At 44.3% G+C, this 27,098-nt stretch overlaps 1 protein-coding gene across 1 annotated transcript in view; it reads left to right on the plus strand.

The window, feature by feature from the left end:
• Positions 1 to 1,231: 1,231 nt before the first annotated feature.
• Positions 1,232 to 27,098, plus strand: part of LOC109869745 (semaphorin-3G-like) — a 58,488-nt gene continuing 32,621 nt past the window's right edge. The window contains exons 1-2 of the mRNA XM_031803930.1: positions 1,232 to 1,623; positions 23,157 to 23,317. Coding sequence (XP_031659790.1) covers positions 1,515 to 1,623; positions 23,157 to 23,317 — 270 coding nt within the window. The 5' untranslated portion in view covers positions 1,232 to 1,514. The remainder of the gene's footprint in view (positions 1,624 to 23,156; positions 23,318 to 27,098) is intronic.

Genomic DNA, 27,098 nt, shown 5'->3' on the forward strand with positions numbered 1-27,098 from the left:
TATATGTTGCGTTTATATGTGTTGTTCAGTATATGTATTATTTTAATTTTATTTTATACTTCACACTTAAGCTTGTAGCTTCAGTATTTACTGTACACTGCATGTGACTTGATAAAAATGTAATCTAAGCACTTGGATAGTATAGTAGGGCATCTGTCATTGTGTAGTGGTTGTTTTCAATGTGTTTTATCTTGATGATAGGTGCTGTCAGACTTGTGTGTGTGTGTCTGCATGTTCAATATGGCCTCAGTATGGCCCGACTGGACATGGAGTGTGTCATAGAGACAGACCCAGACATAATCATTCTCTGTCTCTCTCTCTCTCTCTCTCTCACTCACACACTCACACACACACACACACACACACACACACACACACACACACACACACACACACACACACACACACACACACACACACACACACACACACACACACACACACACACACACACACACACACAGAGAGAGAATATAAGCAGTTCAACATTCTCTATGACATTCTCAATCATACTACTTCTGATCTGGAGGGCTCACTAAACACAAATGCTTCGCTTGTAAATGATGTCTCTGCGTTGTAGTGTGCCCCTGGATATCTGTACATTTAAAAAATCTATTGAAAATTGTGCCATCTGATCTTCTTATTATAAGCAATTTGAAATGATTTATAGTTTTACTTTTACTTTTGATACATAAGTATATTTGAGCAATTGCATTTACTTTTGATACTTAAGTATATTTAAAATCAGATACTTTTAAACTTTTACTCAAGTATTATTTTTCTTGGTGACTTTCACTTTTACTTGAGTCATTTTCTATGAGGGTATCTTTACTTTTACTTAAGTATGACAATTGGGTACTTTTTACACCACTAATTGTTACTTTGTTCAATATGTTTTTCAGTTAAATGTAAATCCTTTAAGGTCTTCTTGAGATTGCATCACTTTGCCCCAAATATCCAATAGTACTTCTTGCGCACAGACCATGATAATTTATTCGTTTCACTTTATGTTAGGTTAAAATACCTAAACAGACGCAGGGTTTGAGCTTTACTCAATTACAGCCCCTCGTCGACAAAATAATGTAACACACTTATTTATCACATAGTGTGTAAAGTGGACTCTCCGATGAGCATTTTCGTTGAGAGCGTGTCTGGCGAGAGGCGGGTCGCTTGGAACGTTTCCCTATGCTGGCTGCTGCTCTGTTCTCTTGCTCCTCCAGAGAAAGGCGGGGTTGTATAGCGAAGTCTTTTCAGAGGTAGAAACAAACCCACGCTGTCAAGCCCGGCACAGAGAGAGTGGTGGACCCGGAACAAACCAATATCTGAGAAAATTATGCACCGAGTCTAGATACAGGAGTGACTGAGTCCTTCACGTTTATGACAAACAGTTTTATAACTTATGAAAATACAGTGCTACAATCATTTTGAATTTAAATATTCGTTTGTTACAGAAGTGAATTGCAAAACTTCCCAAACTCAAAGATCTATCGAAATTCAAAAGGACATTTCCAAGGATGAAGGAATTATCATATTTCTGCCAGCGGATGATTCGGTTTGCTTTTCTTCTAACAACAGTCTCAGCTACCAAGATGAACGTACCACGACTCAGACTTTCATACAAAGGTAAAATACATTCAAATACATTCATTTGATCACATTTATGTTTTCTGGTCAGCTATATTGATTATTTTTCTTATTTTCAAATGTTTTCTTATTTCAACAACGTCTAAGACCCGGATGGGGAGGAACGTTTTGACCGATCTAGGCTTACAACTGGGGAATAATTAAAATATTATTTTGCCTAATAGTCTATTCATATTCAACTATGTGTCATCATTTGAAAATAGATTTTGACAGAATGCGCACAAGGTGTTTGAACATGTGCATTACTTTTTCCAGGGCGTGTATGTGAATTATAGCCTATTGCTTTGTATCCATTATTAGGCTACCCACTCCCATGTAAGCACCTCAAAGGCTAGTGTGTGTTTGTGTTTGTGTTCGCCTGTGTTTTCGACAAGACACATCACAGACGCCAGGGCTCTCCACAGAGCAGAGCCATTCAAAGCGTGTGATCCCAATTGTGGGCAACAGTATGACTTTCTTAAAGGTGTGTTGCAAATAATATTGTAGAGTATTATAGGCCAATGCTTGCACAATTCAGACAATGGGATAAAGGCAATTAAATATATTGGTGTTAATGAAATTATATTCTATGTGCTGTTGAATTCAATGTAATCTACATAATTTATTGGACAATAAGAAATACAGTATGTTCTATTGTTCAGTTCATGAGAACATGAGTTAATGTGTAAGATTTTTGAGAACATAGAAAAAATTAAATAGGCCTAGATACAAAAAATACAATATTCTATAGGTATATTATAGCTACAAATTTAGCTTCTGAGTTTTTTTTAATGCACAGGCCTGTTTTATATAATGTGGATGAGTTAAATATTTTAATTCCTCAGTGTTATAACCTACATCCCACGCACAGGCTTCTTGGAGGGTCTTGTCAAGGTGGGAAATGATTGTTTAAATATGGTTGATTGTGGTCTACTGTAGGCAGCGAGCGGTTAGTAGAAGCCCCACATTTAGTTTGTTGGTTTTAACGTGGATACATCGCCGACCTTTCTCCCTGAAGGGATTTTTGGTGTATTTTCACCTCCTTGCGGTCTGGCACACCGTGGCGCGCGAGACGTTTATTTCATTCCTGCGCCGCAATTAAGTTTTATAGAGCGAGCGGACACTGCTGTTCGAGACGGAAACCTCTAGGCTCTGTCTTCGCACACTCAACTATGACAATATATGGATTCATAATGTATTGTCTAACCACTTACATTCAACTGCTGTTTTATCTGCGGCTCATAGACTCGAGTGGGATAAATCAATCTCACAAGGTTAGAAATGTGGAATTATGGTTGTACATGCCTTGAACATGTGATACCCCTGAGTATCTTTGTCATCTCAGGCTGCCTGTATATGTATATGCTTGATTTGGCGGGAACATAGAGTTGTAATTTCCTGGTCAGTGTTCACAAACATGGCCCTTCTCCAGTCCCAGTGGGTCTGCAAGCATTAGTGATAAAAGTCCAACGGGATTTCCTCCTGTTGGACTAGATGTTTTCAATAGAAAATAATTATGCTCATATTTTCTTTATCCTGTTGCTGAAAAAATGGCACATCTGACTGACTTGTAAAATGTAGCTGGTATTGACTCAAATCTTTCCCCTAGCCAGATCCCACTATAAAGCCCTGAGATATCATCCTTCCCTGGGGATTTAGAGGCAATTTAGAAAAAGGAAAAAAGTGTAATTATCTTATTTCATCTATTAGTATGGGTATTTAAAGCACCACTACCTCTCCTTCCCTCCATCTGTTACACCCCTCCTCCCATCTACTCCTTCACTCAAAGATAATCATCAGACTGTTAAGCCTCCAATCGTCCTTCAGACTAGAGTCCCAGGTCCCCCTAACCCTCCCCTTTACTCCTTCCCCCCCTTCACTCCCCCATTCCCCCCTCCCCTCCTTCTAACCCTCTTCGCCCCCTGGTGGTATAGGTTGATGTTGGTATTGGATCTGGTGGTGCCCCTGCCTCCTGCTCTGTGTGATTAGTCTGGGTGCCAGGCTGGATGGATGGTTGGTGTCGGAGCAGGCAGTGTTTGTGATGTGAAGTGGGGAACCCCTGGTGGTGGGCTCTTAAAGTGGGTCTGGGTCCCCGGGGATGGGGGTCTAGGGGCCGGGTGTGTACTAGGGGTCTCAGGGGATGTCATTGTAGCCCCAGGTCTGTTCTGTGTGTGCTGGTGAGTGTTTGTAGATGGAGACCCCCAGCCCCCTGGCCCTCTGTCTCCTCACCTTCAACCATGTCCTCCCTTCTCCCCCTCCTCCCCCTCCTCTGCCCCATCAGGCATATGTAGACCTCAGCAGGGTAAATAAGCTTGTACACGCTCAAATGCACTGACACAAACAGTCGCACGCACGCACACACACACACACACACACACACACACACACACACACACACACACACACACACACACACACACACACACACACACACACACACACACACACACACACACACACACACACACACACACACACACACACACACACCTCTCTCTTGCTCACATGTACACAAGCACAAATACACACAAACACAGGGCTCCTCATCTTCATCCACTTTGAAAGGATTCAATTTGTTTCCAGAGTACTGCAGATGGAGAGGCTGTTTGTTTTAATTCATTAATGTGTTTGTTTTACAGTGTTTCCCAGATGTTGTTGAGGGGGGATTGAGAAGGAGCTGAATAATCTGTCATTGTCTGGAGATCCAGAGGCTGGAATGTTGGGTGTTTCCATCCCTCTCTCTCTAGCTCCCAGACTTCTGCAATAATCTAGAAACATAAGGCAGAAAAAGGGGTCTCAGAAACCAATCCAGTTGGCTCATCACATCAATTAACAGCATACTGTACAGCTCCGAGAGTGAAATACGGAGTAAAACCTTTTGGTCTATGACAGAGGTTGGACAGAATTGGAGTGGACTAGCTCCTGCTGGCATTGCCTCTCAGCTCAACTCCAGGAGTGTGTTTAGGGTGTGTATCCATGAAAATAGTCATTATGGAATCACTTTAGGAAAGCAGAAGCTCAAGAAAGTCTGAGGAGTTGTTCTAATTAAGCAATAAAGCCCGAAGGGATGTGGTATATGGCCAATATATCACAGCTAAGGGCTGTTCTTAGGCCCAGAGGTGCCTTATTACGGTTTTAAACTGGTTACCAACATAATTAAAGCAGTTCAAATATATGTTTTATCATAACCTTGCTATACGGTCTGATATAGAGCTCAAACCACACAGTTTATAATATAGACTGTCTACCATTGAGTGGTGGATTGTTCTAGAATGTCCATCAACAATGTCTGTGTGTTCCAGTATCTCAAAAAACAAGATGGCTGCCTTGCTGCTGCTATGCAGGAATGGTGACAGTAGCAGGTAGCTATCTGCTAGACGCCCGACACCTCAGCGCTGTCATCTCTTCTCTTATCACACTCTGTGACGCTCTCACACGTGTGTGTCTGGTGTCTGAGCCCTGATAAAGTGTCACCATGTCTGCCACCTCTGCCGCAGCACTCTGAAGTTACAGCTCCCAGACGACAATGCCGTCAGATCACACAGCACCGACAGAGGAGTGGAGAGAGGGAGAGGAACACATGAGATGTGTGAGAGAGGAGAGGGGAGGCTGGGAAAATATAAGAGAGAAAGAAAGAGCCCAAGAAAAAGTTCCACCTGTCAGACCTATGGAAACTCTCCGGACTCTGGCAAACCTATTGTGTTTCTCTTTATGCCTATAAAGGAAATTACAATGAAGTGATATTGAGGAAAACATATTTCTTGTCAGGACAGATCATTTGACGTGGAACCAGAGGGTTTTTGTAATGCCTCATCAAGTCAGTGAAAGCAGGTGGGGTTATGAACTCTACGCAACCTCTCCTCAGACCCCTTCTACTCCTCAGACCCCCTCTACTCCCAGCACCCCCAATATCTCCCAGTCCCAGTAAGGGCATGTCAGTGTGACTGGGAAGTAATGATTACACAGCCATGGCTGGAGCTCCATCATGAGAGACCCGTGGCTTCCTCCAGTCCACTGGTGACTATCACTGAGAGCTATACACGGCCTCTAATTAGGTAACATGCCTTTCTCCCTCCGTTTCCCTTGCTCCTCTCCCCATACTGTCTCATCTGGTCGGGGTCTGGGCTTTTCGGTCTGTAATGGCCAGGTTCCGTATTGAGTGGAGAGTGATCTGATGTTGAGATGTTTTCAGTGTTTAGATTTGGTTCTGATAAGCTACAGTTACTGTACTGTGTTGGTCTATCCAAGTCACTAAGGGCTAACTCTGGGCTTTCCCATGCGTTTAGCCGTTCTGTTTGGAGTCATGTCCATTTGATTGATTTCACACACACACACACACACACACACACACACACACACACACACACACACACACACACACACACACACACACACACACACACACACACACACACACACACACACACACACACACACACACACCATACACACACACACACACACACACACCACACACACACACACACACACACACACACACACACACACACCATACACACACACACCATACACACACACACACACACACACACACACACACACACACACACACACACACACACACACACACACACACCATACACACACACACACACACACACACACACCATACACACACACACACACACACACACACACACACACACACACACACACACACACACACACACACACACACACACACACCATACACACACACACACACACACACACACACACACACACACACCATACACACACACACACACACACACACACACACACACACACACACACACACACACACACACACACACACACACACACACACACACACACACACACACACACTCTGATAGACTCATCTCTTGGTCTGTTTCTTTAACCTCTCTGTAGATCATTGTCTGTGGAACCATTAGGGTCCAGCTTTAACAAACTAAAGCAGCACCATAGAGAACAGCTGGGTCAGTGTGGCAGGCCTCTACAGGCCTGGCTCTATAGGAGGACTGTGTGTGTGTTAAGGGAATGTTAGGGAAAAGAGAGGGATTGATGAATGCATGAATGGAGAGGATGGTGGTATAGCAATGGAAGGAGGATACAAGGAGGGCTAGCAATGTGTGTGTGTTGGTGTGTGTGAGAGAGAGATTGTCTGTGCAAGTCTGTTTGTCTATATACACACTATACATTACAGCATAAGTATCTGTGTGTCATCTGTATTTTTGATTGTGTGTGTGTGCGTGTGTATTGTATAGGTGTATAAATCAGTGATGTGTATAAACGCTGGATTACTGAGGACACTGTATTGAAACCATAATGCAGCCATCTTGGTTCTCCTCCTCAATTATAAAAAAAGAGTTTGGAAGCTATAGAAAAACATTCATTAATGTCTAAATTAGTTTTTGACACATCCTTCCTGTTTGCCCCTGTCCGGGGGTATCATTGGATGGGGCCACAGTGTCTCCTGACCCTTCCTGTCACAGACCCCAGTATTTATGCTGCAGTAGTTTATGTGTCGGGGGGCTAGGGTCAGCTTGTTATATCTGGAGTACTTCTCCTGTCTTATCCGGTGTCCTGTGTGAATTTTCGGTATGCTCTCTCTAATTCTCTCTTTCTCTCTTTCTTTCTCTCTCTCGGAGGACCTGAGCCCTAGGACCATGCCTCAGGACTACCTGGCATGATGACTCCTTGCTGTCCCCAGTCCACCTGGCCGTGCTGCTGCTCCAGTTTAAACTGTTCTGCCTGCGGCTATGGAATCCTGACCTGTTCACCGGACGTGCTACCTGTCCCAGACCTATTATTTGAACATGCTGGTTATTTATGAACATTTGAACATCTTGGCCATGTTCTGTTATAATCTCCACTCGGCACAGCCAGAAGAGGACTGGCCACCCCTCATAGCCTGGTTCCTCTCTAGGTTTCTTCCTAGGTTTTGGCCTTTCTAGGGAGTTTTTACTAGCCAACGTGCTTCTACATCTGCATTGCTTGCTGTTTGGGGTTTTAGGCTGGGTTTCGGTACAGCACTTTGAGATATCAGCTGATGTACGAAGGGCTATATAAATAAATTTGATTTGAATTTGATTTGATTCATTATATTACAAAAACCTTAATGTGAACATTTAAATGAAATTATGTGAGCTAAACATAAAAAACGTTTTCCTAAAAGTATATATTTTTTTAGAGACTACTAATGTTACTATCCCCTAACCTTAACCCTTAACCACACTGTTAACCTTATGCCTAACCCTAATCTTAATCTAATATTTTTTTGTTATAGACTTTGTGGCTGTGTTAACTAGTGGAAACCCCTAATTCTATGCTTTACAGATGTAGACTGACTGTAGCTCCAGATTGGATTAGATTTAGGCTGGTGACGCCATTACAGTTTGTTGCTCCTAATTCACTGTTTTAGTCAGACTCAGACATGAGGTAGCTACCACCATAGCTGAATCCATTATTTAGTTTTGCCCTATAAAATACAGAATATTTTTGTATGAGCTACGAACTAACTTGCAAATCCGACTTGTAGTCTAACGTTAGCTAGCATGTAGCTAGCTAGCTAGCCTGCCTCGCTACTATTATCAAATAATAACGTTACATAACCAACAGTATCTCTTTTCTTTCAAGGGCCAGATTAATCGATTCCCCTCAATGAAGGGAACCGAAGTGGGAAGAGGGGCAATTTGCACGTGGAGCTTGGCAAAAGGGGGTATGATTTCTTGACATCACTGAGGATCCAAACTCTGTTTTGGATGAGAATGACAAAATTATCCTATTTACACTTTGTAGTCAATTTTGACACTAGAATAACGGTTTCTGACTCGTATCAATGCCACATAGACCTTTTTAAAGGGATTAGTTCCTGTTTAGGTGCAACTCATTCTTTAAAGGTGATGGATGCCAGGGATTTGATGTCGGCTCTCGGTTTCTTCATAAAAGGCTCTCCCTCTCCTAGTCTTGGGTAAACAGCTCAGACCTCTGCATATTTCATCATATTTCATTGGAGAGAAAGAGAGAGCAAGAGGTCCTGCTTGGCCCGTAGTGCAGGCAAAGAAAGAAGGAGGGAGAACATTTGGGAGGAGTATTTACTTTAGGCTTTCAACCTACAGCAATCCCTGCATTCACTGTTACTCTGTGAGGAGTGAGTGGGGTTTGTATATTTTCTGACTGCTGGTGGGGTTGGCCCTTTCTGCCGTGGCTAGTTGACCCGGTGAGAGAGTTAGTGAACAGGGCTACAGTTTCAACCGGGGTCGCAGGGCCGTGGTCCTGGGGGTCTCATTGGGCTATGGTACTGGGGGTCTGGGGAGCTGGAGGGAGGTTGGGGGGGTAGTAGTATTGATAAGAATGTCTAAATGCAAGGGGGTCCTGTACATTTACCCCCCCCCCCATACTACTGTAATCACATTGATTGAATGTCACATCTAATTCTCTGATTCTCTGATTTCTCCTATTGGCTGATGTTCAGTGCAGTAAACACAGGAAGCTGAGAATATTATTCTTGCCTTTTGGCAAATGAAACAGAGGATTGGTAGAGTGTAAGGAAGGTCCTGTGGTCTCAGTGTGTTGGTCTGGGTGAGGCTACGTGTGTGGGTGTAATGTTGAGTATTGTAGAATTAGATTGGATGAGGAATTAACTTGGAGTCTGTCTGTATGTTGTCTCTGTGCGTGTGTGTGTGTGTTAGTCAGTTAGTGTAATGTGTGTGTATATACATGTGTCTACCCATGTCTTCGCACTAGAGATCCAGAGTTGTGTGGCTGTGGGGCCAGTGAAAGGTGAGCAGGAGAAAGCGTGGGGTGATGGGAACCCCCTCTGAGAGCGTTCACAGCGCACGGGGAACAAAGTTAGTGTCGCTCACAATGATGTGCGTCGCTGTGAACAATCCCCCCCACTGCAGGCTGCATTTGGACACGGACTTTGTTGGGACACGGACTTTGTTCCTCGTGCGAGGTTCCCATCACCCCACGCTTTCTGGGGCGGCAGGTAGCCTAGTGGTTAGAGCAATGGGCCAGTAACCAAAAGGTTGCTAGATCGAATCCCAGAGCCGACAAGGTAAAAATCTGTTGTTCTTCCCCTGACCAAGGCAGTTAACCCACTGTTAGGCCGTCATTGTAAATAAAGACGTTATTCCTCACTGACTTGCCTAGTTAAATAAAGGTATAATAAAAAATTGTCTCAGCAGTCAATTCATTCCACCCTGGAGCTGTTGACAGGAAGTGCCAAGAGCAACAACGCCCGCTGCATTTGATATAAACTATTTTCAGCCAACTTAACATGTGTAAATAGTTGTATGAACACAGCAAGATTCAACAACTGAGACATAAACTGAACATGTTCCACAGACATGTGACAAACATAAATTGAATAATATGTCCCTGAACAAAGGGGGGGGAGTCAAAATCAAAAGTAACAGTCAGGATCTGGTGTGGCCACCAGCTGCATTCTTCATGGACTGCACCAGATATGCCAGTTCTTGCTCTGAGATGTTACCCCACTCTTCCACCAAGGCACCTGCAAGTTTTTGGGTGGAATGGCCCTAGCCCTCACCCTCCGATCCAACCGGTCCCTGACGTGCTCAGAGGGCTCTTCCCTGGCCAACACTGATATTCCTGTCTTGCAGAAAATCAAGCACAGAACGAGCAGTATGGCTGGTGGCATTGTCATGCTGGAGGGTCATGTCAGGATGAGCCTGCAGGAAGGGTATCACATGAGGGAGGAGAATGTCTTCCCTGTAAAGCACAACGTTGAGATTGCCTGCAATGACAACAAGCTCAGTCCGATGATGCTGTGACGCACCGCCCCAGACCATGACGGACCATCCACCTCCAAATCGGTCCCGCTCCAGAGTACAGCCCTCGGTGTAACGCTCATTCCTTCGACGATAAACCCAAATCAAATTAAAGTTTATTTGTCACATGCACCGAATACAACAGGTGTAGTAGACCTTACAGTGAAATAGCAAGTTATATACAGACACCTGTTAGTCAGGCTTATTGAGGTAGTATGTACATGTAGGTATTGTTAAAGTGACTATGCATATATGATGAACAGAGAGTAGCAGAAGCGTAAAAAATAGGGGTTTGGCGGGTGGTGGGACACAATGCCGATAGCCCGGTTAGCTACCAGCCTTTTAAAGCACTTCATGGCTACGGACGTGAGTGCTACGGGTCTGTAGTCATTTAGGCAGGTTGCCTTTATGTTCTTGGGTACAGGAACTATGGTGGTCTGCTTCAAGCATGTTGGTATTACAGACTCAATCAGGGACATGTTGAAAATGTCAGTGAAGACACCTGTCAGTTGGTCAGCACATGCCCAGAGCACACGTCCTGGCAATCCGTCTGGCCCCGCAGCCTTGTGTATGTTGACCTCTTTAAAGGTCTTACTCACGTCGGCTACGGAGAGCGTGATCACACAGTCGTCCGGAACAGCTGATGCTCTCATGCATTCCTTAGTGTTGTTTGCCTCGAAGCGAGCATAGAAGTGATTTAGCTCGTCTGGTAGGCTGTTGTCACTAGGCAGCTCACGGCTGTGCTTCCCTTTGTAGTCTGTAATAGTTTGCAAGCCCTGCCACATCCGATGAGCGTCGGAGCCGGTGTAGTATAATTCAATCTTAGCCCTGTATTGGCGCTTTGCCTGTTTGATGTTTCGTCGCAGGGCATAGCGGGATTTCTCGTAAGCTTCCCGCGCCTTGAAAGCGGTAGCTTTACCCTTTAGCTCAGTGCGAATGTTGCCTGTAATCCATGGCTTCTGGTTGGGGTATGTACGCACAGTCACTGTGGGGACGACGTCCTCAATGCACTTATTAATAAAGCCAGTGACTGATGTGGTGTATTCCTCAATGTCATCGGAAGAGTCCCAGAACATGTTCCAGTCTGTGATAGCAAAGCAGTCCTGTAGTTTAGCATCTGCTTCCTCTGACCATTTTTTTATAGACCGAGTCACTGGTGCTTCCTGGTTAAATTCTTGCTTGTAAGCAGGAATCAGGAGGATAGAGTTGTGGTTGGATTTACCAAATGGAGGGCGAGGGAGAGCTTTGTACGCATCTCTGTGTGTGGAGTACAGTACAGGTACAGAATTTCTTTCCCTCTGGTTGTACATTTAACATGTTGATAGAGATTTGGTAGAACTGATTTAAGTTTCCCTGCATTAAAGTCTCCGGCCACTAGGAGTGCCACCTCTGGGTGAGTGGTTTCCTGTTTGCTTATTTTCTCATACACCTGACTGAGTGCGTTCTTAGTGCCAGCATCTGTCTGTGGTGGTAAATAATCAGCAACACAAAGTATAGCTGAGAACTCTCTAGACAAGTAGCGTGGTCTGCAGTTTATCACAATATACTCTACTTCAAGCAAGCAAAATCTAGTGTGTGTGTGTGCGTGCGTGCGTGCGTGTTTGCGTGTCAGTGTCCAGTGGATCCCTTCAGACAGAGCCCTGGCAGTGGTGTGAAGAATGTACTACAGCTCTACCTCAGAATCCACAGGGACAACTTATGTCTCCACTGAGGACCTTCACAACACTATGTGAGGTCTAAGACAGAATGTCTAAATGGGTTTTTAAGAAGCAAAAGAACGAGCTTAAGAGTTGAGGGAAGGTCCAACGCACCTTCAATGTGTACATTACTCTCTCTGTCAAACAGACACACAGGCACTCCCTCACACATATTCAGTGTAGAGCTTCACCATATAATGCCATAGAAAGGCCAGGTCCATACCAGTCAGTAGTAACCCAGAGTATTGTGTCACCAGCCAAGACAAACACCTGACTTCTGTCCCATAGACTCAAGTAGCCATAATAGACCCCATAGAGATTCACAGTCTCCATACACTGTGGAAGAATCTCGTTTGCATTCTCCTTGCGTCCCTCTCTCCTTTCTTCTCTTCTCCTTCTCAAAACCCATTGGAGGAGAAGCTCAGAAGGGAGGGACCTCTGGCATTCTCAACCAATGGGTTTTGAGAAGGAGATGAGGTGAGAGGACCTAAGGAGAATGCAGTTGAGATCTTCCCTGTAAATATGATCTAATTAGGAAAGAACAGCTCTGGGGATGATACACAGCACTTATTTTTCTGTGTGAAATTGTTATTTTCCTGTTTGTCTGTGTATCTGTGTGTGCGTGCAAGTTTGCTTACTTGTGTGTGTATGATTCTGTGGTCGGTTATATATGACAGGCCCGGAGATGGTAGTCTCCGTAGTCTCCGTGGGCAGAAAATACAGGGCTTTCATGTGTCATGGGCATCTGTGGTGGGGCAGGTGGACACAGATAATGGTGGCAGCCAAGTGGGTCCCCTGTGGGTCCGTGCACAGAGGATGGGGTGGGTAGTCCAGACAATGTGGAAAAGATGGAGGAGGAGGTGGGAGGATTGATTTGTGTGTAGACCCAGATTCCTGCCATTCTTGGCACACAGCAATAATATACAACAGTGCTAAAACAAGGAACACTGGCCTGGGAAGTCTTTTAGTAGTGTATTAACTTTAGTGTATGTGTGTCTGAGTGTGTGCATGTGTGTGCATGTGTTTATCTATACTTGTGGGGACTAGAAGTCCCAACTGGGGACATTTGGTTAGTCCCCACAAGAGCAAATGCTATTTCTATGGGGTTTAGGGTTAAGTTTAGAATTAGTTTTAGAATTAAGTTTATGGTTAGGAGCTGGGGTTAGGTTTAGGGTTAGGGTTAGATTTAGGGTTAGGGAAAATAGGATCTTGAATGGGACTGAATTGTCTGTCCCCACAAGATTAGTTATACAAGACTGTGTGTGTGTGTGTGTGTGTGTGTGTGGTGTGGTGTGTGTGTGTGTGTGTGTGTGTGTGTGTGTGTGTGTGTGTGTGTGTGTGTGTGTGTGTGTGTGTGTGTGTGTGTGTGTGTGTGTGTGTGTGGTGTGTGTGTGTCTGTGTGTGGTGTGTGTGTGTGTGTCTCTCTGTGTGTGTGCACTATTAAAAAAAAGCCAATATAACCAATTGCTTAAACAGCATTCTACTGTGAGTTGAGTTTACTTTAAAAGGACAAGAATTTGAGCTAATGTGTTCAAGTTTGTTTACTCAGCAAACTCTGCTCAAAGTGAGCTGAATATCAACAAGCTTGTTGAGTAAAATTACAAATTCATGTTTGCTCAAAATCCCTCAAAACTACACCCGTCATTATCATACTTCCCACCATAGTTGATTAAACGTATGCCACACAGCGATAAATATCATACATGTTTCTAAAATAATGAAATGTGTTAGTTATTGGACTTAATGTACCCGATAGTGAGATGGCTGTTCCAGTTCATATGATTTAGGTAGCTCAATAATCAATCTTGGCAAGGCCTCTGAGAAATATGCAAATAATGTAGAATACATTCTCAAGCGGAATTGTATCTTCACTTAACCTACATTTCAAAATTGAGTGATCATACAATTCAACCAGAGAATGTATTTTGGTTCTAATATATCACCAAATTTTAAGCAAACTTATTGCAGCTGATTGCCTTACAATTTTTTTTTTAACATTGTGTGTGAACCTGTCAGATGGAGGGAGAAGGTGGGTTAGAGATGTAGCGATGAGAGGCATGAGGTGGAGACAATGAGAGAAGGGATGTGAGTGTTTCACCATAGTGTGGCTACGGGGGTCTAATGGGCATCAGATGTGCCCCCCTCCTCTGCCCCTCTCCTATCACCCCCTCATTCCTCACCCTGAGCTCAGAATAACACTCCTCCAGCCAGCCCTTAATACACTAACTACTAACACTGCTTGGCTTGGGGCACAATTTGTACCTACAGATGATACAGTCAGATAGAAGAGTCTTGAACACTCCCTTACACACAGCCTACTTTTCACCAGCCTCTCTCTCTCTCTCTCTCTTTCTCTCTCTGCCTTAGTCTCTCCTTCTCACACTATTTAAATATTTATTTTCCTGTCTAAGCACTGAAATAATACAGCTAGATTGGGGTTATGTCTATGAGAAACCCCATCCATCAGAAAATGTCTTTACATACACAGCTGTGATGGAGGAGGAACATGTTGGCATGTGGCTCTGGCATCCAGAGGATCTGTATTGAGTACAATTTCCCAGAAGTGATTGGATGTTATGGTTACAGAGAATGTAGGAAATTGCATGTTGAATGTTTTGTGAGTTTTTTCCCAAGCCTGGAGTTGGTCAGAGGTTACCATTAGGCAAAACGGGTTAACTCATCGTTGTTTCCACGTAATTCCAACCCCCCAAATCTATGTGATGTCGTTGAAGCAACGCGGAAATCTGATTGGATTTGCAAAAAGTCATCAACGTAAGGGCATTTAGTCTTTTTTTCACCCATCTTTTAACCTAAATCCAATGATAGGGTGATATTAGTTGTAGATTTCACGTTGAGTTCATGTTAATTAACAACTCAACCTAATGTAAATCAAAACGCTGAACTGACGTCTGTGCCCAATGAGCATCATTATCCCTAGTCAAAGTAGGTGGCTGAGGCATCGTCTGGGTCAATGGTGTTGTGGTTAGCACTCAGACAGACCATAATCAGGGACACTCTGCATTAATATTGAATTGGTATTGGGTTAGTATTTGGATAGTCTGGGTTAGTCTGGGATTTCCTTGGTTAGGCTGTCTTATCTGTTGAATCAATATTATCCCTGGGCTCAGGTGTCAGCTCTGAGGACCATCCAGACAGGGAGGTGGACACACACACGCACGCACACACACACACACACACACACACACACACACACACACACACACACACACACACACACACACACACACACACACACACACACACACACACACACACACACACACACACACACACACACACACTATTACGGGGCATTAGCCTATGGGGTGCCAGTATAGTGCGACCAGATGAAGGGCTCAGACCAGATGTTTACACTCTTAATCCACTGGATAAACACACAGGAAGACTGAAGAGGGGAGAGGAGGAGGAGAACCCTCGATAGACTCCCACCCTCTCTGATCCCCTCCTCTCTCTCCCCAGTCTCCAGTGTTTGGTTCCCAAAGCCCCAGACCCTCAGAGAGTGACCCCTCTTTCTCTGTTTATTTGTGTCTGTGGGACACTGCAATGGGAAGACAGTGGATGTTGGTTAAAAGCTGCATGTAGGAGCATAGTTTGTTTTGTTGAGTTTAAGGCAGAGGGTTTTGCTGTGATAATCAATATTTGACACATTGACAACAAATGGTTAATACTTACATTTGGCAAGGATGTTCTTATTTTGGAGCATTGCGTTAATGTAAATGTGGCATATTTATCTCCATATGTACAATGATGTTCTTTACATTTGAGGTTATTGTTTTGGTAACTGTAGGGTTCTAAACGATTTGCCAGATGTTTTACTGTCGTGAGGTTTTTTAAAGAGGTAAAAAGACAGAGTTGAAGATGGAGAGCGAAGGAGAAAAAGAGAAGAAGTGTGTGGCGTATTTGTGAAGTAGGACTGTTTTCTGAGGCGTCAGGCTGTTACAGTGATAACAAGCTACAGATGAGCTGAAATCTGTTAGGTATTAGCTTGCCGCCACCACCTTTCTGCGTGTGTGTTTGATTGTGTGTGTTTTATGTGTACTGCACAGTATCTTCAGTTTGGGGGGGTTGGGAACAGGGAGAGGAGATAGTGGCTAAAGGAATGGAGTAGGAGCTGCATCACTGATAGGTTTCATTTCCTCCTCTCTTGTCAAAACACAGAGGTGAGAACAGAGCAACAGATCTCGACCTCATAGTTGGCTATCTCGAGCTTCAACACTCACTCCAGACTGAAATCTATCCTCAGCTCATACAGAACAGTGGAAAACACTGACCCCTACATGCATTTACAGGTGTACGCTGATAACTTAAAATGAAAACAGTGACTGAATTTCTGCAAGTGTTCAGTTGGACTCTGTTCAGTTAGACACTGTTCAGTTGGACTCTGTTCAGTTGGACTCTGTTCAGTTAGACACTGTTCAGTTGGACTCTGTTCAGTTAGACTCTGTTCAGTTAGACACTGTTCAGTTGGACTCTGTTCAGTTAGACACTGTTCAGTTGGACTCTGTTCAGTTGGACTCTGTTCAGTTGGACTCTGTTCAGTTAGACACTGTTCAGTTGGACTCTGTTCAGTTAGACTCTGTTCAGTTAGACACTGTTCAGTTGGACTCTGTTCAGTTAGACACTGTTCAGTTGGACTCTGTTCAGTTGGACTCTTCAGTTGGACTCTTCAGTTGGACTCTGTTCAGTTAGACACTGTTCAGTTGGACTCTGTTCAGTTAGACTCTGTTCAGTTAGACACTGTTCAGTTGGACTCTGTTTAGTTAGACACTGTTCAGTTGGACTCTGTTCAGTTAGACTCTGTTCAGTTAGACACTGTTCAGTTAGACACTGTTCAGTTGGACTCTGTTCAGTTAGACTCTGTTCAGTTAGACACTGTTCAGTTGGACTCTGTTTAGTTAGACACTGTTCAGTTGGACTCTGTTCAGTTGGACTCTGTTCAGTTAGACACTGTTCAGTTGGACTCTGTTCAGTTAGACGCTGTTCAGTTGGACTCTGTTTAGTTAGACTCTGTTCAGTTAGACACTGTATCTTTGTCTGTAACATGATCTGCTACAGAATAGTATTGATGGATGTTTCCTTCTGCTTATACTGTACATGTGTCTCAACCCTACTACCCCTCTAGGTATCTCTCTTCTGTACTGTCTGTATTTGCTAACCTGTCTGTCTCCAGTATATATATAGGTATACATATGTCACCTGTGGCCTTGTGGCCCTCATCTGTGCTTATCTCTGTGCTCCCCTGTCTGTTAGGAATGTATGTCAGTACCCCCCCCCCCCTTCCTCTATTTCTCCCCGTTGATGCTCATGTCTACAGGACCTGTTTTGTGTCTGTGAGTTAGATCTCCTGTCTGTCAGTTTGTCTGTCCATCCGTATGTCTGTATGCTGAGTCAGTGGTACCTTAGGCTGCGTTCTGTTGGGAGGAAGGCTTAGTCTTTGAATTGGAAAAGACTTCAAATAACTTTTATAAGCTCTTAATAACAGGCAGCCCTGTTGTTTGGCTTCTGCTGTAGCGATGGTTTCATCAGATTCCAATTAAAGGGGTTGGGTCTGACTCGTGCCACCTCAGCTTTTCCATTCATATACATTTTATTCACAATTAGGAAATATATGAGGGGAAAAACACTGTAAAGTGAAAAGTGTTCTCCAATGCTTTCTACAGTTCATTATGGTGATGAGGGATAACTGTGTGTGTTGGTGTTTAGCTGGCTGTTAAAAAGCTGTAATAGTGTTTATGTACATGGGAAGACCAATGCCTAGAGCTTGTATGATATCATCAGTGTATGTCTCTGCATGTCTGTCATCTCTCCGCTGTCACCTTCTCTACTGAGTCTCTCGGCCTTTCCGCGCGTGCACACACACACACACACACGCTGATAGACAAGCCCCTGTCACTCAGTGCTCCTCAGTGTTCGCTGAGTGATGCACAAGGTCCCCTCTGTACCCATCGACACCTTGTCCATCCGTGGGGCCCTACAGAGTTCTGGGCGTCAGGTCCTCACAAGACACAGAGAGAGAGACACACACCCCACACACAACCCCCCACCCCCAGACACAGAGAGACCCCCCTCCCGACACACACTGGGCTGATCAGGCAAAAACATACAAACCACCACCTCACATCGAACTTGAACTGCGTATCTAGGCCACTCTTGCAGAGAGAGACTGTAGATGTGTTTGTTATTTGATGTTGTTGCCAGAATAGCTGGAGATCCAACAGTGAACTAATGTCTGTGAGACATTAAAGAGTAGAAATGGCAGGCTGAAGAGATGTTTGAAATATAATTACAACACTCCCTGAGCTGAATAATACCTTAGGTACCACTCTGCCTTTTAATGAGCTCAACGCTTCTGATCTGATGGTTAGAGATCAAAGGATTTTCTCTCTCTCGCTCTCTCTGAGTTCCACCTCCTGACTCTCGATTGGTTTTGGGAAGAGGGAGATCTGATGTGTACAGACCAGTCTGGCAACACTTCACAGAGACCACCGACAGAGACACACACACACACAGTTTTTCTGTCTTCTCTTACAACACTCCAGCCAATATGTCAGGGGAGCATGCCTGGCCTCCCTACTGTGCTCTATGTTTATGGTCTGCGTTTGGTCGATCTGGGTCTGCACTGTAGAGAGCCAGTAAGAAGAAGGCCCTGAGTGGATACTGTGCACACTAAAAAGTAGGGTTCCTCAAGGGTTCTTTGGGTGATTCTTCAGTATGGAACCATATTGTCCCAAATAATCCTTTGAGGCCTTCAATGGTTATTTTCAGTTCAAAATAGGATTGTTTCCTATTTTAGTGATGAAGGGTAGTGTCATTCCAGTTGTTCTAATCTGTTGTGTTACGCTATGACAGTCCCATTTGGCTTAGTTGGTAGCGCATGGCACTTGCAATGCCAGGGTTGTGGGTTCAATTTCCACCAGGGATCAGTACGAACAAATATGAAAATATATGCACTAACTACTGTATGTCGCTCCGTCTGCTAAATGACTGAAATGTTAATAGAAACACGTTGTACTGTATATGACTATGGCCAGTGAAAACTCACGTATGGTAATTGAGAATGGTTGACTAAATCAGTAATTCTTCATTTTCTGCACAGGGAACACCAGCCATTCCAGAGCTAGCACAGCTGATTCAACTTACTAATAAACACAATAATAACACATATGGACGTTTAACAATATAATATGGCTATTAATCTAGAATTAAAACCATGTATGGTTCTACAAAGAACCTTCCATAAAGGTTCCATAAAGAATCATAAAAAGGGTTCTATTTAGGAGCAAATAGGGTTGTAACCATAGCGGAATCCTTGGGGTTGTAACCATAGCGGAATCCTTGGGGATGTAACCATAGCAGAATCCTTGGGGTTGTAACCATAGTGGAATCCTTGGGGTTGTAACCATAGCGGAATCCTTGGGGTTGTAACCATAGCAGAATCCTTGGGGTTGTAACCATAGTGGAATCCTTGGGGTTGTAACCATAGCGGAATCCTTGGGGTTGTAACCATAGTGGAATCCTTGGGGTTGTAACCATAGCGGAATCCTTGGGGTTGTAACCATAACGGAATCCTTGGGGATGTAACCATAGCGGAATCCTTGGGGTTGTAACCATAGCAGAATCCTTGGGGTTGTAACCATAGTGGAATCCTTGGGGTTGTAACCATAGTGGAATCCTTGGGGTTGTAACCATAGCGGAATCCTTGGGGTTGTAACCATAGCGGAATCCTTGGGGTTGTAACCATAGCGGAATCCTTGGGGTTGTAACCATAGCGGAATCCTTGGGGTTGTAACCATAGCGGAATCCTTGGGGTTGTAACCATAGCGGAATCCTTGGGGTTGTAACCATAGCGGAATCCTTGGGGTTGTAACCATAGTGGAATCCTTGGGATTGTAACCATAGCGGAATCCTTGGGGTTGTAACCATAGCGGAATTCTTGGGGTTGTAACCATAGCGGAATCCTTGGGGTTGTAACCATAGCGGAATTCTTGGGGTTGTAACCATAGTGGAATTCTTGGGGTTGTAACCATAGCGGAATTATTGGGGTTGTAACCATAGCGGACTCCTTGGGGTTGTAACCATAGTGGAATCCTTGGGGTTGTAACCATAGTGGAATCCTTGGGGTTGTAACCATAGCGGAATCCTTGGGGTTGTAACCATAGCGGAATTCTTGGGGTTGTAACCATAGCGGAATTCTTGGGGTTGTAACCATAGTGGAATTCTTGGGGTTGTAACCATAGCGGAATTATTGGGGTTGTAACCATAGCGGACTCCTTGGGGTTGTAACCATAGCGGAATTCTTGGGGTTGTAACCATAGCGGAATCTTTGGGGTTGTAACCATAGCGGAATTATTGGGGTTGTAACCATAGCGGAATTATTGGGGTTGTAACCATAGCGGAATTATTGGGGTTGTAACCATAGCGGAATTCTTGGGGTTGTAACCATAGCGGAATTATTGGGGTTGCAACCATAGCGGAATTATTGGGGTTGTAACCATAGCGGAATCCTTTTTTTGGTGCTATATAGAAACATTTTCTTATGATTCTTTATAGAACCTTAGGAAAGTGTTATTTATGAAACCATACATGTTCCATTTAGAACCGTATGAGCATGGTTATTTATAGAACCTTCAATTCCCAGCCCATATAATGCCAAAATGGGTTCCAAGCCAAATAACCCTTATATGGCACTACAGTGCCTTCGGAAAGTATTCAGACCCCTTGACTTTTTCCACATTTTGTTACGTTACAGCCTTTTTCTAAAATGGATTAAATAAAAAAATCCTCAGCAATCTACACAGAATACCCCATAATGACAAAGTGAAAACTGTTTTTTAGAAATTATATACATAAGTATTCAGACTCTTTGCTATGAGACTCGAAATTGAGCTCAGGTGCATCCTGTTTCCATTGATCATCCTTGAGTTGTGTCTACAACTTGATTGGAATCCACCTGTGGTAAATTCAATTGATTGGACATGATCTGGAAAGGCACACACCTGCCTATATCACCCACAGGTGACAGTCCATGTCAGAGCAAAAACCAAGCCATGAGGTGGAAGGAATTGTCCTTAGAGCTCCGAGACAGGATTGTGTCGAGGCACAGACCTGGGGAAGGGTACCAAAACATTTCTGCAGCATTGAAGGTCCCCAAGAACACAGTGGCCTCCATCATTCTTAAATGAAAGAAGTTTGGAACCACCAAGACTCTTCCTAGAGCTGGCCGGCCGGGGACAAGGGCTGTGGTCAAGAAACCGATGGTCACTCTGACAGAGCTCTAGAGTTCCTCTGTGGATAGGGGAGAATCTTCTAGAAGGACAACCATCTCTGCAGTGCTCCACCAATCAGGCCTTTATGGTAGAGTGACCAGACGGAAGCCACTCCTCAGTAAAAGGCACATGACAGCCCGCTTGGAGTTTGCCAAAAGGCACCTAAAGACTCTCAGATCATGAAGAACAAGATTCTCTGGTCTGATGAAACCAAGATGGAGCTCTTTGACCTGAATGCCAAGCGTCACGACTAGAGGAAACCTGGCACCATCCCTACGGTGAAGCATGGTGGTGACAGCATCATGCTGTAGGGATGTTTTTCAGCGGCAGGGACTGGGAGACTAGTCAGCATCGAGGCAAAGATGAACGGAGCAAAGTACACAGAGATCCTTGATGAAAACCTTCTCCAGCTTGCTCAGGGCCTCAGACTGAGGCGAAGGTTCACCTTCCAACAGAACAACGACCCTAAGCACACAGCCAAGACAACACAGGAGTGGCTTCGGGACAAGTCTCTGAATGTCCTTGAGTGGCCCAGCAAGAGCCCGGACTTGAACCCGATCGAACATCTCTGAAGAGACCTAAAAATAGCTGTGCAGCAACCTGAAAGAGCTTGAGATGATCGGCAAAGAAGAATAGGAGAAACTCCCCAAATACAGATTGTAGCGTTATAGAAGCTTGTAGCGTCATGCCCAAGAAGACTCGATGCTGTAATCCCTGCCAAAAGTGCTTGAGTAAAGGGTCTGAATATTGATGTAAATGTGATATTTATATTACCATATCCTTTTTTTAATTAACAAAAATGTCTGAAACCTGTTTTTTCTTTGTCATTGTGGGGAATTGTGTGTAGATTGATGAGGAAAAATATATATTTAATCAATTTTAGATTAAGGCTGTAATGTATCCAAATGTGGAAAAGGCAAGGGTCTGACTACTTTCAGAGGGCACTGTATATAGAACCATTTGTTTTTAGTGTTGTGTGTGCGTGTGTGTGCGTGTGTGTGTGAGCAAACATGCGTATGTGTTGATGGGTGGTGTACCTCAGAGTAGCGCGTTCCATGTCAAGCCCAGATAACTCTTTCTGCAACTAATGTGTATTACAGGCGTATGACATCCTATAAACACTGGGACTCCACTCAAACTGCTATTGATCTTTATTTGTCATCTCAGAACACAGAACACTGAGTCATTCTCTAGCTGAGCCAAACCTTCCAGTTCTCTAATGTTCTGGAAGACCCCTGAATACCTCTGAACAAACATGGAGATCTCCTTCCCAGCAGGGAGCCCACCCAGACAAAAACCCAAATTCCATCTTAATCACAAACTGACTTTTCTCCAGCATATTGAGCAGATTTATAGTAGTCCTCCATATTGATGTATTTCATACAAAAAAGAAAGAGAAACATCATTAAAAACAGGTTACTCCATATTTGCACAGTATGGCTAATAACATAGGACATGACTGCATGTGCTGAAATACAACAGAGACATCATCTAAACGACAGGCTCCTCACTGGTCACAGACATCAATTCAACATCTATTCCACTAAATGATGTGGAAACAACATTGATTCAACCAATGGGTTTCTAGGTACTCCATGAATGGAGACCGGGTCAGGTGAGATTTCTTCCGGGACCCACACACCTCCTTGACCTACTGCATGTTGATGTTTTGCTTAGTTTTCCACTGGGTTTATATATCTTCACATGCCCACTCTGTTCTTCTCTGCATCCATCCATCCATCCTCCTTCACCTCCTCCTCCCACAGACCTTGTAGCCACCAACCGGTCCTCTATCTTCAGTGGTCACCACGGTCAGCTTTCCCTGAGCGCTTTGTTTCTGGACGAGTACCATGACCGCCTGTTCCTGGGGGGCAAAGACGTCCTCTACTCCCTGAGACTGGACCATACCAACCTGGACTCCAAAGAGGTGAGTCCATGTTCCCTGTAATATATATTGTCAACTCATGTACAATAAACCCCACATAAATAATTATTTCTAAACTCACCCATTGTCTTAGTGTTGTTGTTTGAGCTGCTGACTAGGGTGGCATGTACATCTCACCAGGACTCCTTATAGTCACTTAACAGACACCCTTATCCAGAGCAATTTACTGTAGTGAGTGCATAAATCATACTTTTTGTACTGGTCACATGTGGGAATCAAACCCACAATCCTGGCATTGCAGGTGCCATGCCCTACCAGCTGAACCACACAGGAATACCAACCTCAAATGTCTCTAAATCATCTCTCTTTAATCCAGCTCCAATTTTAGGATTCCTAACTTAATCCCTGTAGAGATTAACACTTTAACAGTTTGAGTTTGTGGGAATCACTGCTTGAGCGGTCTGTCTGTCTGTCTGTCTGTCTGTCTGTCTGGCTGGCTGTGTCCTCATTCACCCTGTGATATACATCCTCCTGTGTGTGTCACACTTACCCTGGTCTAGAGTTTACACTAAGCTGGTCTCTTCTTATCAGGTCTCTGTGGTTTCCCACCTGATAGGGTAGCAGAGGGAGAAAGAGTGATTGAAAAAAAGAGACCGGAGAGAAAGCTTAACCATAGCCCCAGGTTTCTCCAGCCTCCTCCTCACATATCATTACCTCTAGAATGATTTAATCCCCCTCTATCCCTCCTTCTCTCTGGTCCTCGATCATAGACTAAGCTCTCTGCTCCTCCCTCCCTGCCTCTGTATATCACTTAACCTGCTATGTACCAGTTTACTGTTAGACTCTATTTAGAAAGTTAACTCACTATTTGTTATATATCTTTTTTTATGTAGGGAGAAGATCAGCTTTAATATTGCAGATATATTGTAGCTTCCATCAATGTAATTGTCTGCATCACTTCCAATCCCCATATATTTTGTTGGCGCATATACGTACATACATATATTAACAGTTGAAGTCGGAAGTTTACATACACCTTAGCCAAATACATTTAAATCTCAGTTTTCACAATTCCTGACATTTAATCCTAGTAACAATTCCCTGTCTTAGGTCAGTTAGGATCACCACTTTATTTTAAGAATGTGAAAATGTCAGAATAATAGTAGAGATACAATTTGAAATAAATAATTATTTCTTTCATCACATTCCCAGTGGGTCAGAAGTTTACATACACTCAATTAGTATTTGCTAGCATAGCCTATAAATGGTTTAACTTGGGGCTAATGTTTCGGGTAGCCTTCCACAAGCTTCCCACAATAAGTTTTGAATTTTGGCCCATTCCTCCTGACAGAGCTGGTGTAACTGAATCAGGTTTGTAGGCCTCCTTGCTCGCACACGCTTTTTCAGATCTGCCCACAAATTTTCTATGGGATTGAGGTCAGGGCTTTGTGATGGCCACTCCAATACCTTGATTTTGTTGTCCTTAAGTCATTTTGCCACAACTTTGAAGTATGCTTGGAGACCCATTTGCGACCAGGCTTTAACCTCCTGACTGACGTCTTGAAATGTTGCTTCAATATATCCACATCATTTTCCTCCCTCATGATGCCATCTATTTTGTGAAGTGCACCAGTCCCTCCTGCAGCAAAGCACCCCCACAACATGATGCTGCCACCCCCGTGCTTCACGTTTGGGATGGTGTTCTTCGGCTTACAAGGCTCCCCCTTTTTCCTCCAAACATAACCATGGTCATTATGGCCAAACAGTTATATTTTTGTTTCATCAGACCAGAGGACATTTCTCCAAAAAGTACGATCTTTGTCCCCATGTGCAGTTGCAAGCCGTAGTCTGGCTTTTTTATGGCGGTTTTGGAGCAGTGGCTTCTTCCTTGCTTAGCGGCCTTTCAGGTTATGTCAATATAGGACTCGTTTTACTGTGGATATAGATACTTTTGTACCTGTTTCCTCCAGCATCTTCACAAGGTCCTTTGCTGTTGTTCTGGGATTGATTTGCACTTTTTACACCAAAGTACATTCATCTCTAGGAGACAGAACGCGTCTCCTTCCTGAGCGGTATGATGGCTCCGTGGTCCCATGGTGTTTATACTTGCATACTATTGTTTGGACAGATGAACGTGGTACCTTAAGGCGTTTGGAAATTGCTCCCAAGGATGAACCAGACTTGTGGAGGTCAACAATTGTTTTTCTGAGGTCTTGGCTGATTTCTTTAGATTTTCCCATGATGTCAAGCAAAGAAGGTAGGCCTTTAAATACATCCACAGGTATCTCCAATTGACTCAAATTATGTCAATTAGCCTATCAGAAGCTTCTAAAGCCATGACATCATTTCTGGAATTTTTCATGCTGTTTAAAGGCACAGTCAACTTAGTCAATGTAAACTTCTGACCCACTGGAATTGTGATACAGTGAATTATAAGTGAAATAATCTGTCTGTAAACAATTGTTGGAAAAATGACTTGTGTCATACACGAAGTAGATGTCCTAACCGACTTGCCAAAACTATAGTTTGTTTACAAGAAATTTGGTTGAAAAACAAGTTTTAATGCGTGGTTGAAAAACGAGTTTTAATGACTCCAACCTAATTGTATGTAAACATCTGACTTCAACTGTATATACATATCTTTAAAAAAATACATATTTCCTTTATTACCCTCCAACCCTACCACCCCTCCCTCAATTGGAGCAAACTAGTGAACAACAACGCTTAGGCCTGTAATTCCAGTTTATACATACTATATACATTTTATGTATATTTTAAGTTAACTCACTATTAGTAATGTCTATACTCCTAGGCTCAGTCTGGCTGGGCCCACTAGTCTTAGACAGGGAGAAACAAACATGGATGAGTTTGAGAGATGAGGTCACAGAGACCAGGTTGGCCTGTGAACTGCCCACAGCTCACTGCCCACAACTCACTGCCCTCAGCCCACAGCTCACTGCCCACAGCCCACAGCTCACTGCACACAACTCACTGCCCTCAGCCCACAGCCCACAGCTCACAGCCCACAACTCACTGTCCTCAGCCCACAGCTCACTGCCCACAACTCACTGTCCTCAGCCCACAGCTCACTGCCCACAACTCACTGCCCTCAGCCCACAGCTCACTGCCCACAACTCACTGCCCTCAGCCCACAGCTCACTGCCCTCAGCCCACAGCTCACTGCCCTCAGCCCACAGCTCACTGCCCTCAGCCCACAGCTCACTGCCCTCAGCCCACAGCTCACTGCCCACAACTCACTGTCCTCAGCCCACAGCTCACTGCCCTCAGCCCACAGCTCACTGCCCACTACTCACTGCCCTCCGTCCACAGCTCACTGCCCTCAGCCCACAGCTCACTGCCCACAACTCACTGCCCTCAGCCCACAGCTCACTGCCCTCAGCCCACAGCTCACTGCCCTCAGCCCACAGCTCACTGCCCTCAGCCCACAGCTCACTGCCCACAACTCACTGTCCTCAGCCCACAGCTCACTGCCCTCAGCCCACAGCTCACTGCCCACTACTCACTGCCCTCCGTCCACAGCTCACTGCCCTCAGCCCACAGCTCACTGCCCACAACTCACTGCCCTCAGCCCACAGCTCACTGCCCACAACTCACTGTCCTCAGCCCACAGCTCACTGCCCACTACTCACTGTCCTCAGCCCACAGCTCACTGCCCTCCGCCCACAGCTCACTGCCCACTACCCACTGCCCACCACCGCTTCTTAAGAGCTTCAACAGCCACTCTGGCATATCATATTTGGGAAGTGTTTGAACTGTTTCAATACAGTCTTAATGGTAATGACCAACCATGGCAGAAATAAAA

Source organism: Oncorhynchus kisutch, linkage group LG24, assembly GCF_002021735.2.
Source record: "Oncorhynchus kisutch isolate 150728-3 linkage group LG24, Okis_V2, whole genome shotgun sequence".
NCBI lineage: Eukaryota > Metazoa > Chordata > Actinopteri > Salmoniformes > Salmonidae > Oncorhynchus > Oncorhynchus kisutch.